The 14,701-nt window shown below is 47.0% G+C and overlaps 1 protein-coding gene across 1 annotated transcript in view; it reads right to left on the bottom strand.

Annotated features, from left to right (window-relative positions):
- Positions 1-1,616, bottom strand: part of LOC139063677 (uncharacterized) — a 642,331-nt gene extending 640,715 nt beyond the window's left edge. Inside the window, exon 1 of the mRNA XM_070546291.1 lies at positions 1,185-1,616. Coding sequence (XP_070402392.1) covers positions 1,185-1,616 — 432 coding nt within the window. The remainder of the gene's footprint in view (positions 1-1,184) is intronic.
- Between the last annotated feature and the right edge of the window lie 13,085 nt (positions 1,617-14,701).

Below are 14,701 nucleotides of genomic sequence, written 5' to 3'. Positions count from 1 at the left end.
GAACCAGTGAGTTTTAGTTCTCATTTTAGTGCTCTTTAAGTTTCTTAAATCCTCAGTTTTAAGTCTCTGCAGCATACGTTAAACTCCCCTTCGTTTATTAACCAGGGCTTCTCCCTTAGGGACGCGTTTTGTTAATAAAACTTCTTCTTTGGTTGTGACTTGGTGTCAGATCATTTTCTTTTTATTCTCACGTTTCTGTGTTAGACCTCCCTGGATCCTAGACCAGGTTGGGGTCGTAACATATTGGGGGCTCGTCCAGGTTAATTTTGTTTAGTGGTGTTACTTTGAGAACCCGTGTTTTGTTTCTGGTTTTGTGGGTTAACGTGAGAATGTTTAATTTGAAGGAGTTTCTGGCTGCCCCTTCTCGGGACTTTACTCACGGAGTGGACTTTTTACTGCATCATGTGAAGTAGCAGTCTGCCCTTCCTTGCCTGTGGAAGGTGTAGCTCTTCTTTTAGGGAATGACTTGGCTGGAGGTGCGGTCATTCCTCCCCCAGTGGTGAACAATGAGGGCATCTCATCTGGAGAATGTGAGGAGGCTCCCGCAGGAGTGCTCCCCACTTGTGTGTGTGTACACGATCTCAAGCTAAGAGAACACATGAGGTTTTGGATATCTCCAGTTTATTTGGTTCTCAGAGTGACATTTCTAGTCCCGTTAAATCACCCTCTTCTACTCTTCCGGAAACGAATTAAGATGATAAAGATGTGTCGTCAAACATTTTCCCCTTAAGTCCTGCTTCTTTGCTGTATAGTCACTGACACCAGTCAGTGACTTGATGCAATTTGCTGGGTTCCTTATATAGGAAACATTATTTCTGATTGGCTTAATGAACTTTCCTGTATTGGAATGTTTATTATGTGAAGTGCCTTGAGACGACTCTTGTCGTGATTTGGCGCTTTATAAATAAACTTGAATTGAATATAAGTGAATTTTTGTTAATAAAACTTCTTCTTTGGTTGTGACTTGGTGTCAGATCATTTTCTTTTTATTCTCACATTTCTGTGTTAGACCTCCCTGGATTCTAGAACAGGTTGGGGTCGTAACAGTCGAGAATTGGTCTCATTCCTCCTGACTTCTTTGGTACTACAAAGTAGTGGGAGTAGAAGCCTGAGAGCTCTTGTCCGCGAGGGACTTGGGAAATGGCGTCCATGGACAGAAGTTCCTGTAGCTCCAGCTCCAGGGCCTGAGACTGTTCCTGTGACGTGAACGTTGTCTCCACGATCCCGTTGAAGGGAGGAGGAGCGGACTGAAAATGGAGTGTGTGACCGCATTGAATGGTGTCCGATATCCATTTGCTCATGAGACAAAAGCGGCACCATTCTTGCGCGCGTTCCGACAGCGGACGCGTGTTCGAGGTCACGTGAACAACGTCTGAGGACTGGGTTCGCGCCATTACCGCCGTCGCTCGCACCAGAGAACTGGGAGCGACCCACGGAGGGCTGCGGTCGAAAGGGCGAGTGTGAAACAGCTGGAAGAGGCCGATCCGCACCGCAGAGCGTGGAGTCCAAAGATAAAGGATGAGTGGGAGCCAGACCCGCGCATGGGAACGACAAAGTGCCAGCAGATGGAGCCGCTCACTGTGTCGCCGCGTGTGGTCGTGATAGCGCCATGACATCCCGTCCCACCCTACGTTGTGGGGGGAGCGGGATGTGTTGGGCCTGGCTGGAAGCTAAGGCCGGTGCGCAAATGGAGCGCACCCTTACAGCTGCTCGTGTAATATGACTGACTGTGTGAACATGCAGGTGTGTCGCAGTGCTTGGTGTGGGGAACATGTGTGAGGATTCGGCAGAGGATTCTGCAGAGGACTGTAGGATTGTGCTCTCAATGTGACGTTTTTTGGGTTTTATTTCAAAACCAAAATCATTCACAGAGTTAACATTACAGTCAGAAGCACACACATTCCCCCCAACGAGTCATTTTCGTGGTTGCTTTCGGCGAGGTTCTTGCGACTGTGACGGCCAAGACGGTGTCTGCTTCGGTTCCACCTCAGAGGGAGGCCGGCTCTGTGGGGCGGGCGGAGAAGCTGGGCGTCTGAAGTTTCAACACCGTTCGTCCCATCCTCTGGAGGAATGGCCAGAGTGAGAGGCGGATCGAGGGTGGCCCAGGTCTCGCACCGTGGCTGACAGTTCAGCTGTCTTCTGAGCCCTCTCGATGACGCTCCTAAGATGGGGTCAAACAGAACGTCAGAGGTGATGGGGCCTTCCTGCATCTCTCCATGCAGGTGTTCAGGAATGGAGGGCAGGGCCTTGAGCCACAAGGCCCGCTGGATAAGGGTCTGCCAGGCAGCAATGTGAGCAGAATCGGTGAGCACAGCAGCGCACAGATTGAGAATGGCATCAGCAGTTTTAGTAATGATGGTTTTCGACTCGTCAGGAACGTCAAGCTCTTCCACCATTTTGGAAATGCCAAAGGCAAGAAGGGCTCCAGTGGAGGAATGGATGGCCAGCCCTGGTCGGAGAAGCACTTGACCTTGGTAATGGGCGCATATGTGGAAATTGGCGCTTTGACCTTAGCAGATTCGGAGAAGGCGGCGGACCAGCAGCTCATGGCAGCGGGGAAGCGGGGCCAGATGTGGTCTGGACAGCGCATTTGTGTTGCCCCGAAAATTCCCGCCAAATCATCTGCTTCAGGCATAGACGGTTCTGCCACGGCTAGCCCCTTGCGGACTGCAGCCGCAAAAATGATGGCAGGTAGCTCCTGGAGCAGTGCTCTAACTGCTGGCAGGGAGGAGCGAGAAGGAACTGGAGCAGAGGAGCCCGCTGAGGGAAGCTCATCAACCTCTGTGTTGTCCAGGAGGGAAGAGGGGCTATGGCAGCCAACCTCGCCGTACTCCTCACTGTCGATGACATCGTTTTGTCGGCAGGAGCCAGCCGGCTCCTGGCCGACATTGAAGAACTGTAAGGCCTTATCCAGCGAGTATGTGTTAGCCACCATAAATTCCTCGTCAGCGGCGGGGGTGAAGTACTCGACCCGGCGGATCTTTTCAGCCATGGGCAGAGCAGCACAAAACGGGCACGAGGCCTGGGGGGTCAAGGCCAGGCCAGCGTGATGAGCCCGAGACAGACCTCACATTTGACGTGCAGGTCGCCGCTGGAGATGGAGCCCGTCTGGCAGGCCGGGCAGGTCCTTGCATTGCTGGACATGGCTGGTGAGTTGAATGTTGTTTCTAGATAATTTGCTCTTTAAAGAAAGCTCTTAAGCTTGGCTTGAAGAGATAACGGAGGCTACCAGTGGAGTTGCTCCACTTATATACCCACAAGGGGTGCCCACCATTGGTGGGCGTACATTTAAGCTCTTCATGATTGGCTGATGCTGAGATCATCCTTCCAATAGCAGCTAGCTTAAGGGCCAAGACTAGACAGCCTCTTGGCTAACGGGGTCATTCGACCCTGCAACAGCACCTACTCGGCTCCGTTGTGGCCGGTACTGAAGCCTAATGGTAAGTGGCGACTTACCATTGACTACCGGCAACTCAACAAACAGGTCCCCTTATCTAGGTGGCCTATGGCACGCCTGGAGCAGGAGCTTCCAAAAGTGAAAGATGTTAAGTACTTTTCCACCCTTGACATTGCGTCTGGATTCTGGACGATTCCCCTCCACGAATCGGACCAACACAAACTTGCTTTCTCCTTCGCCAACCGGCAGTACACCTTCACCCGGTGTCCTTTTGGTTATTCCAACTCGCCAGCTGAGTTCAACATCTTCTTGAACAAGGCCTGCCCCGATGCTCGAGAGCGTGGGACACTCATCTATGTCGACGACATTCTTATTCGTCGGCGTAAGTTGGATGACCACCTGGCCGAACTGGACCATGTCATGGGTCAGCTCGCGGCGGCGGGTGCTAAGATCTCTCTCGCCAAGGGACAGTGGTGCAGGTCACAAGTTCAGTACGTTGGCCTCCTTGTGGGACCACAGGGAGTGCAGCCTCAGCTTGGCAGGATTCAGGGTGTTGCCACCATCACACCTCCGACAAACGTCTCCGAACTTCGCAGCTTCTTGGGGGTCTGCAACTACTCGCGTCAGTTCGTGGAACATTACGCTGAGTTGGCACGACCTCTGACTAATCTGTTGAAGAAGGATGTGGCGTTCGAGTGGGCGGAGCAGCACCAGCAGGCCATGGATGACCTGAAGGCCGCCATGTGCTCGGCTCCGTGCTTGGCGCTCCCCGACTGTGACAAGGAGTTCCATCTTGAGGTTGGTTTCTCAGCTCACTGTTTGAGTGCTGGTCTCTACCAGATTCATGACTGCGACAGGCGTGTCGTGGCCTATGCTAGTAAGCTCTTGACTGGACCTGAGTTGAAATACTCGGACTGTGAAAAGGCTTTGCTTTCCACCATGTGGGCCGTTAAGTACTTTGCGAACTACATTGGCGGACAGAAAATCATCATTGAGACACAGCACCAGCCGGTGACCTTCCTTAACAGTCAGCGCATCAGAGATGGTGTGGTGACCAATTCGCGAATTGCTTCGTGGCTGCTGGCTCTTCAAAGCTTCGATATCGAGGTGCGCTACGCCCAGAACCGACGTAGCCCTCTTGGCATGGGTTTGGCTTCGTGCCAACATTGCTCGGACGACGCCATCGCGTCAGTCCCGCCAGCCAGGCCCCCTCAGACTCTTCTAAACCATCACTTCTACGACCAGAACCTGCAAACTCCCCTGCTTGCAGCATTCTCGTTCGCACAGGCATCTCTGGAAAAGTCATCTGTAGGCAGAAAAACTTATTACGATAAGAAAGCCTCACATTCCGAACTCGATGTAGGTGACCAGGCCTGGTACTACATTTTCGCTCCCAAAACGGGTAACAACAATGCGACCTCGGGGAAGCTGGCTAAGAAACTTTTGCCCAGATGGTCGGGTCCATACCTGATTACAGATAAGATCTCTCCGGTCGTGTATCAGATCAAGATCGCCGACAAAAACAAGGCGCCCGTCTACAAATGGGTACACAGGGACCATATCAAACTGCACAAGGGTCCCACAGATTTGGCCGATACCAACAACAACAATCCACCGACTTCAAAAGGGGGGTGATAAATACGTCCCGTTGGTTCCACAGATTTCTATCTCTGGTTACACAAATTTGTTTGTTTGTGAGTGTACATGGTTGTCTTTCCTGTTATACGTCACGTGCAGACTTAAGGTGTGTTGAGACGGACGTGCTGTGGGCTCCTGGAGTCAGGTAGAAGGCCAGGTAACAGTGAGTGGGTTAGGTCACATAGTACTGTTGTCCAAATTTTTTTTTTTTTTTAATCTTTACTAATCACAATTCCTTAAGGGTACATTAACATGAACATGATTACTAACCACTGATTTACATTTTAGTACTGATTTACATTTCTGTTTTTTTATAGTACCTTTGACCAGTTGATTTTTACAGTGAAAATTATGTTTGTGATTATCAATTCTTTGATTTATCCTACGGGGCTATAACCAATTTTGCCCCTGTCCTGACACAAGTATTTACAGTGAGGATTCACTGATACCAGTTAGGGTTTCTTTCATTTTTCTGCTTCTCGCATCATTCCTTTTTGCATCATACACAGGCAGGGCTGCATCCATTTCTTCACTTCATGGGAAATTACACATAAAACTAACACATAGTACAAAAGGCACTCATAGAGTTAGGTTTTTATTATTTTTTATTTCTTTGATGACATGAAATGCACTTTTGTCGTGTCTACATTGAAGTGCCTACACTGTGCTCTCTCTCCTCTGCTGAGCTTGTGTGGATCCTGCTTCCTGGGGGTGGATCCGTGACTCGTCATCTGCATCGACTACTCCTGGGTGGTGCTCCGGCTCGTTGGCCTTGGACGACTGTGGTTCCGGCATGGCTGCTGGGACACCTCATTCGTTGGGATTACAGGCTGCACCTGGCGGTAAGGCGTTTCCTGTTTCCTGTTTTCAGTGTTGCACTCTGTGTAGCTGTTTGGTGTTTGGGGCTCGCTAAAGCTGATTTAATTTCTCTGTACTTGGATATCTCTGAGTTATTGTAGCACAAAAGCACGCTAAAACGCACATTTTCTGTTGTTCCACCTAGCTTTTAGGGAACCATTTGAGTCTGCACACAGTTTATTTGGTACTGAACAGTTTGCTGCTCGTCCAGTTAGCTTAGCCTCAGCACGGCTATGGCTACTTCTGTCTCTGCTTCTCCGTCTCCTATCTCTTGCTCTCTGTGTCAGATGTTTAGTTACTCCTCTGCCTCCTTTAGTGATAATGGTACGTGTAATAAATGTAGCATTTTTGTAGCTTTGGAGGCGAGGGTGTCAGAATTGGAGTCCCGGCTCCGCGCTGTTGAAAAACCTGTAAACAGCCGTAGTTACTTAGCTAGCGCGGGGCTAACTAGCTCAGAACAACCCCGTAGCGACCCTCCAGTGGAACCCGAGCAGCCGGGACCTCAGGCCGGCTGGGTGACGGTACGCAGGAAGCATAGAACCCAGCCCGTGGGCCACCACCAACCCGTCCACGTTTCTAATAGATTTTCCCCGCTCAGTGACGCACCCACTGACAAGCCGACTCTGATCATTGGCAGCTCCATAGTCAGAAACGTGGCATTAGAGACTCCAGCAACCATAGTTAAATGTTTACCTGGGGCCAGAGCGGGCGACATTAAATCTTATCTGAAACTGCTGGCTAAGCATAAGCGTAAATACAGTAAGATTGTTATTCACGCTGGCGGTAACGACACCCGGTTACGCCAATCGGAGGTCACTAAAATTAAATTTGCTTCGGTGTGTAAGTTTGCCAAAACAATGTCAGACTCCATAATTTTCTCTGGCCCCCTGCCTGATCGGACCAGTGACGACATGTTTAGCCGCATGCTGTCCTTCAACCGCTGGTTGTCTAGGTGGTGTCCTGAAAACAACGTGGGCTATATTGATAATTGGAAAACTTTTTGGGGAAAACCTGGTCTGATGCGGAGAGACGGCATCCATCCCTCTTTGGATGGTGCAGCTCTTCTTTCTAGGAATATAGCCAGTTTTATCAGATCTCCATGACAACCCAGGGTCCAGACCAGGAAGCAGAGTCGTAGTTTAACCCACCCCTCTGCAGCTTCTGTACTGTTACCCACCCACTACCCCATAGAGACAGTGTCCTGCCCACGGCCAAAATCACACAGATTAAATATCAGGCTTAATAAAGCAAATCATGGAAATCTCATAAATATTAGAACAAATTCAACTGAGCAGAAAACTAGAAAAATTAAATGTGGGTTGTTGAACATTAGATCCATTTTTTCTAAGACTTTGTTAGTTAATGAGTTGATTTATGATAATCAGATCTCTTTGCTCTCTCTCACAGAATCCTGGCTGCAGCAAGAGGACTATGTTAGCTTAAACGAGTCGACTCCTTCAAATTATTTAAATCATCACATTGCTCGAAGTACAGGGCGAGGAGGAGGAGTGGCAACCATTTTTCATTCGGACTTATTAATCAGTCCCTTACAGATTAATAGCTACAGTTCGTTTGAACATCTTATTCTTAGTTTTCCTAATCCAGATTGCAAAACTGTAAAACCACTCTTGTTTGTAGTTTTATATCGTCCACCAGGCCCTTACTCTGAGTTTTTGGATCAGATCTCTGATTTTTTATCTGATTTGGTGCTAAATACTGATAAAGTCATTGTAGTGGGGGATTTCAACATTCATGTGGACATCGAAAATGATTGCCTCAATGTAGCCTTTAGTAATATCTTAGACTCAATTGGTTTTACTCAAAGAATACATAGCTCCACCCACTCCTGCCATCATACATTGGATCTTGTTCTGACTTATGGCATTGAGTGTGAGGAAATAACAATCTTTCCACATAATCCAGTCCTCTCGGACCACTTTCTGATAACCTTTGAGTTTTTTATAACTGAGTTCTCGAGACATGAAAGTAAATTTCATTATAGTCGGTCTCAGTCTGACAACGCAGTTGCGTCTTTTAAATCAACTGTTCCATCTTTACTGTCCTCAGCATCTCAGAGGCATGTAGCAGAGGGCAATATTTTCAGTTCTAGCCCCTCACAAATTGATGCCTTAGTTCATCATGTGAATTCCTCTTTACGTGTGGCATTAGATGATGTTGCCCCTTTAAAAAAGAAGGTAATTAGGGACAGGAAGTTGGGGAACCCTCAACATCTGTGTCTTCTGACGTATCGGGTGTACCCGGAGGCAGATGAACCAACGCTGTAGGTGTCTCGTGTGTAGTAAACCTAACGGCACCACAGCGTGGGCTGCAGCCATCATGCCCAGAAGTTTCATGACTAACAGGGCTCTCCCAATCTTGCAGGGTTGCACGCGGGAGATCACCGTGGTGAGATCTGCTGCTCTCGTCGGAGACAAACGTGCTCTCATTAGGGAGGCTCCACCCCAAGAAACACAATCGACTGGGATGGAAGGATGGAGCTCTTTTCCCAGTTTATGGAAAACCCCAGGGTTGACAGATGCTCTATTAACTTCCTGGTTTGCTCTGACGCCTTGTCCTTGGACCGGGCGCATAGGAGCAGATCGTCCAGGTAAAATAAAACCCTCATTCCCGCCGTGCGCAATGGCTGCAGAGCGGTCTCCAGACATTTGGAGAAGGTGCGCGGGGCTAGCGAGTAGCCGAAAGGGAGACGATTGAACTGGTATTGAACTCCCTTGATTGAAAAGCACTGGAACTTCCGGTGTTTGGGTATTACTGGGACGTGAAAGTATGGGTCTTTCAGGTCAATCGACTTGAACCAGTCCCCGGAGCGCACGTATTCTAGGACTTGCCTCATTGTTAACATGCGGAAATGCATCACTGCTATGAAACAGGGAAAGGTCGAGAATTGGTCTCATTCCTCCTGACTTCTTCGGTACTACAAAGTAGCGGGAGTAGAAGCCTGAGAGCTCTTGTCCGCGAGGGACTTGGGAAATGGCGTTCATGGACAGAAGATCCTGTAGCTCCAGCTCCAGGGCCTGAGATTGTTCCTGTGATGTGAACGTCGTCTCCACGATCCCGTTGAAGGGAGGAGGAGCGGACTGAAAATGGAGTGTGTGACTGCATTGAATGGTGTCCGATATCCATTTGCTCATGAGACAAAAGCGGCGCCATTCTTGCGCGCGTTCCGACAGCGGACGCGTGTTCGAAATCACGTGAACAACGTCTGAGGACTGGGTTCGCGCCCCTATCGCCGTCGCTCGCACCAGAGAACTGGGAGCGACCCACAAAGGGCTGCGCTCGAAAGGGCGAGTGTGAAACAGCTGGAAGAGGCTAAACCGGACCGTAGAGCGTGGATTCCAAAGATAAAGGACGAGTGGGAGCCAGACCCATGCATGGGGACAACAAAGTGCCAGCAGATGGAGCCGCTCACTGTGTCGCTGCGTGTGGTCATGATAGCGCCATGACATCCCGTCCCACCCTACGTTGTGGGGGGAGCGGTATGTGTTGGGCCTGGCTGGAAGCTAAGGCCAGTGCGCAAATGGAGCGCACCCTTACAGCTGCTCGTGTAATATGACTGACTGCGTGAACATGCAGGTGTGTCGCAGTGCTTGGTGTGGGGAACATGTGTGAGGATTCGGCAGAGGACTGTAGGATTGTGCTCTCAATGTGACGTTTTTTGGGTTTTTTTTCAAAACCAAAATCATTCACAGAGTTAACATTACAGTCAGAAGCACACACATTCCCCCCCCAACGAGTCATTTTCGTGGTTGCTTTCAGCGAGGTTCTTGCGACTGTGACGGCCAAGATGGTATCTGCTGGCTCTTTCGAAACTGTTGGCTGCCAACTCTCTGGTCCCGCTGAGATGGAACCTAAGCAGGAGGCCGGCTCGGTGGGGTGGGCGGAGCAGCTGGGTGTCTGAAGTTTCCGCGCCATTCGTCCAATCCTCTGGAGGAACGGCCGGAGTGAGAGGCGGACCGAGGGTGGACCAGGTCTCACACCGTGGCTGACAGTTCAGCTGTCTTCTGAGCCCTCTCGATGACACTCCTAAGATGGGGACCAAACAGAACATCAGAGCTGATGGGGCCTTCCAGCATCTCTCTGTGCAGGTGTTCAGGAATGGAGGGCAGGGCCGTGAGACACAAGGCCCACTGGATAAGGGTCTGCCAGGCAGCAATGTGAGCAGAACCGCTGAGTACAGCAGCACACAGATTGAGAATGGAATCAGCAGTTTTAGTAATGATGGTTTTCGACTCGTCAGGAACGTCAAGCTCTTCCACCATTTTGGAAATGACAAAGGCAAGAAGGGCAATGTTATTTCCTGCAGCGCCGGTCTGGAAGGCACACTGGTGTGCGCGATCAGTGAGCTGCGTCAGCAGCTGGTCATGCTTAGAAGCGGGAACTGCTCGCGGGCCAGTGAGGTAGTTCTTGGCACCAAACAGCGAGGCCAAGTCCGGCTCCAGTGGAGGAACGGATGGCCAGCCCTGGTCGGAGAAGCACTTGACCTTGGTAATGGGCGCATATGTGGAAATTGGCACTTTGACCTTAGCAGGTTCGGAGAATGCGGCGGACCAGCAGCTCATGGCAGCGGGGAAGCGCGGCCAGATGGGGTCTGGACAGCGCGTTTGTGTTGCCCCGAAAATTCCCGCCAAATCATCTGCTTCAGGCGGAGCCGGTTCTGGCACGGCTAGCCCCTTGCGGACTGCAGCCGCGGAGATGATGGCAGGTAGCTCCTGGAGCAAAATCGATTATCAATATCTAATCCGATCGATTCCGATCCGATATTGATTCAATTCAGGTCATCAATTTAAAAACATTTTTGCAGTTACCATAATTCCATGACTGCATAGTTGTGCAGTATATTGATAATATTGACATTCAATGATACATTAACTGCATTTGAATGTTTCTGGATACTTGAAGTGTGTAAGTTTTTGCACAAGACTGTGAAACAGTTGTTTAAGGTTCTGTACCTTTTAATTTCTATTTGCATAAAGTAAAACGAAAGCCGTTAATTTTAAGCTTTCTGCTTCTGTTTACATTTGCACTGGCAAATAATATCTTTTTTCATATGGTTAAACTTATCTGAATAAAAATGGCATTTGCTTTCAACAGCAATAGCTTTTGGCTGAATTCCTAACATCTGAATTTAATGATGTCCTAGAAAACACTGGAAACACTTAACATTCTTGGAGAGGAACTGGTCCTTACAACTGTTTTTAATGGCCAATATTTCATTAATGTATCATTGAATGTATCATTGAAAACTTCCAATGTACGTTCTTGTCAATAACACATTATTTATAAATTTTACCATGGCCAATTTACACCTTATCCTGTAGAATAAATCTCTGTTTAGTAATTCTTCTTTTAGTAATATTGTATAAATTTGTATTTGTATTTACTGTACATATTTAGAGAGTAACAGGGACGGTGCTTTAAGTCCAGACGCTTTTCTTTCAAAGCTCCTTAGACTACAATGACCTGGATGACTGAGAACCTTCACAGACACATTCTATATGGTATTCTATATGGTTCCACAAACCAAAATATATTTTCCAAAAGGTTGGAGGATTAGAATTCCTGTTAAAATGTGACTTTGAAATATATAAATTACCAATCAAACTATCTGACTTCCATAAACAAATTCTGCTCTACTGGAAAATGATATTCAGCCACAACTTTACACCGCATAGCTCCACCTTGTGGAATAATAGAGCCATTGTAATTAATAGGAAGACTAAATTCAAAGAAGAATGGTATGACAAACAGATTTTATATGTGACAGATTTGATGGATAAAAATGGCAATTTGTTACAATTTGAATGTTTTGTCGAAAAATTTAATTTTAAATGCTCTGTTAGAGAGTTTAATCAAATCAGTAGAGCTATTCCACTTCCCTTAAATTCATGATTAAAAATACCTTGCTTAATTCAAATGTGGTGATTAAACTTCCTGAGTTGAAAATTGGCAAATTTAAATTGGGTGAACAAAAATGTAATAACAAAGTACTTGGAAGTATGTTAAAAATAGTTATTCTATGATATTGACAAATCAAAGAAAATAAAAATCACAGGAAAGGAAACTACAGCCATGCAGCTATCTTAAATGGCCAATTGCACCCAAGTTGAAAGAAATTCAATTCAAAATAATACATAATATCAATCCAGCTGCCGAAACATTAAGAAAAAGATTTAATTTTGAAGTGAACCAGTGTGTCTTTTGTATGACATAATGTGAAAGCATTGAGCACCTTTTCTTCTCGTGTTCAGTAACAACTGGTTTTTGGGAGGATGTTTATCGATTATTAAATATTGAGAGAAATGATGTATGGCTTAACAAATCTAAAGTGTTGATCTACATGGATGCTCTGCCAAAAAAGATATCCAAAATGGTGAATATTATTTTCATCATGGGAAAATACCATATACATAAAACTAAATGGAAAAACAGCAAGCCTAACATTAACCATTTTAAAAATGAAATAAAACAATTTACAACATCTCTAAAAGTAGTATCAGAAAATAACCAATCTATAACTGAGTTGTACGAAACAATGTCTGAGTTTCTTGTTCTTTAAATTACAGTCCAATGAATCAAACATGTTTGAAATATAATGCTGAAATATCAACCTCTGAACATTTTTTGTTTGTTGATGATATTTTATTTTTATTTTATTATTATTTTGCATCATAATTTATTTTACGGTGTAGTGTCATGTGGTAATTGTTGCAAGTTCTAAATGTAATTTTCATGTTCCTCATCTGAGGTCATTTGTATTTGCTTTATTCTTCAGTACGTTGAATGTAGGTTACATTTTAAACTGAATGTATGTGAAAACGAAGATTGAAATAGTTACAAAAAAGTTGTTTAAAATGTACTGCAATAACCATTTTAAGCCGGCAGATGGCGTTATCTGCTGCGATTGCAATGACAATATTGAGAAAACTAACAGTTTATCTCTTTTTATTCCACAATCCACATTGGTAGCAGTTGTCATAAATTATTTCAGAAATTGAGAACTGCTCTGGCGCTCTCCATCTGCCTCTGGTAATCCCCTGCTTCCTGACTCCGTACCGGAGGCCGGTGACTCGCCGGTCCTCAACCCGGAAGTGTCTGTGGATCTTCCACTAGAGCTGTCACAGATTTGTCTGGGGGAGCAATAAAAATGATGGAAAAAATAAATGCATTAACGCTTCTGATTGCATTACACTGTATATGCCTGGAGTGACTGGGAAATGCATTTGTAAACCGCTTGAAATATTTCAAATATTTTCGGTGACAGCCTTGTTTGTTTTGATTTTGTTAATAAAGTAAAAAATAAAAACGTTGGCATGATGAGGCCGATGATGCAATAAGTGCTGCAATTACTGAGGTCACTACAGCCTGTGGCAGCCGCAGGTACCGTGGCAGCAGTGGCAGGTGCCACTAAAAGTCGTGGCACCACCTGGAAGTGTCTTGGCAGCAGTGGCATGGGCCGTGGCAGCTGTGGCAGCAGTGGCAGCGGCCATGGCAGCAGTGGCAGGTGCCACTAAAAGCCGTGGCACCACCCGGAAGAGTCAGAGCTGCCACTGCAAGTGCCACTCGTGCTGCCGCTGCCACAAATCGCTCCTATTACCTCACAATAAAAGAGATGTATTGAGTTTGCGTCCTCTCTGGTCCTGGAGAAAACATGTCACAACCCGCGGCTCTCCCATCCTTCTGATGCGGCTCTCTGTGCTTGTAAAATAATGAATGGATATTTAAATAAAATGTTTTATATTTTACTGAATTAATTTTATATCTGTAAGTCAATTCTATGTAAAGATTGTCTGCGTAAACCTGAACAGGTCCAACCCGGTCTTACTGCGAGACCGGGTTGACGGGTCACCCTTGTGCGTAATCATAGGCGCTTCCTGGGCTGAAGAGATTCTGGGATTCTCCTCCTGGATGTGTCGCACATTGGAGACAGGAACAAGCACTATTCAGCCAAAGTTTCATAATCAGGGAACATTTTCTAAGGGACAAGTCTCTCTGAGAGACAGGGTTTGGAAAACACTCGCTTCAGTGGGAGGAACCTTCCCGCATGCGCTCTGGTTCTGCGATGCGCTCCAAGCCCCTCTCCACAACTTCAGCTCGCTGTGCACGTATGCGCTGAGCAGCTCAGATGTTCAGATGGGAATCTTTTCTTGGGTGATTTAGCTACATCTGCGATGTGTGTAACGAATAAAATGTCAGTTTGTCTGCATGCGTCGGGATAATTCTTTCTATTCTTTCTCTGTCAAAATAAACGGCCAAACACGGTAACTATCCGGTCGACACAAGCCCTGCTTTAGACTGTTTTGTTTGCTTGTGAAAATTGTTGGAAAGAGATCAAATTTAACTTGATTACCACCAGAGCCAGTGCACCGTTATCTCCGTGACGGTAAACGAGGGAAAAACAAATTGATCGGATCCTGCTCGTCTTTTAACACATTGGTCAGGATTGACGCACTTTGTTTTCATTTAGTTGGTTAAAAAAAGTCAGGCTCGGGTCGGGCCAGAGAATCCTGAAAACCTTTTCGGGCCGGGTCGGGCTGGGGCTCAGATTTTAGGTCCGTGCAGGGGTCTAGGCAGAGGTGTTCAGCAGAACATCCTGTGGGGCGTGTAGATGTTGGCTGGAGGAGGGAGAGGTAGAGAGCCGGGGGGAAGCGCAGGAGAGGGAGCATAGGTGGAGAGAAGCGGGGCGTCCTGGTGGATGGGGCACTGGGTTGAGATGAGAGGTGGGTTATGGAGGTTGGTGATATGGTCCGCGTGCTGAAAATCCAAATCCTGGAGTAGAGGTAAGTATCT

Source organism: Nothobranchius furzeri, chromosome 17 (genome assembly GCF_043380555.1).
Source record: "Nothobranchius furzeri strain GRZ-AD chromosome 17, NfurGRZ-RIMD1, whole genome shotgun sequence".
Classification (NCBI taxonomy): Eukaryota; Metazoa; Chordata; class Actinopteri; order Cyprinodontiformes; family Nothobranchiidae; genus Nothobranchius; species Nothobranchius furzeri.
This window is presented reverse-complemented; position numbering and strand designations above follow the sequence as displayed.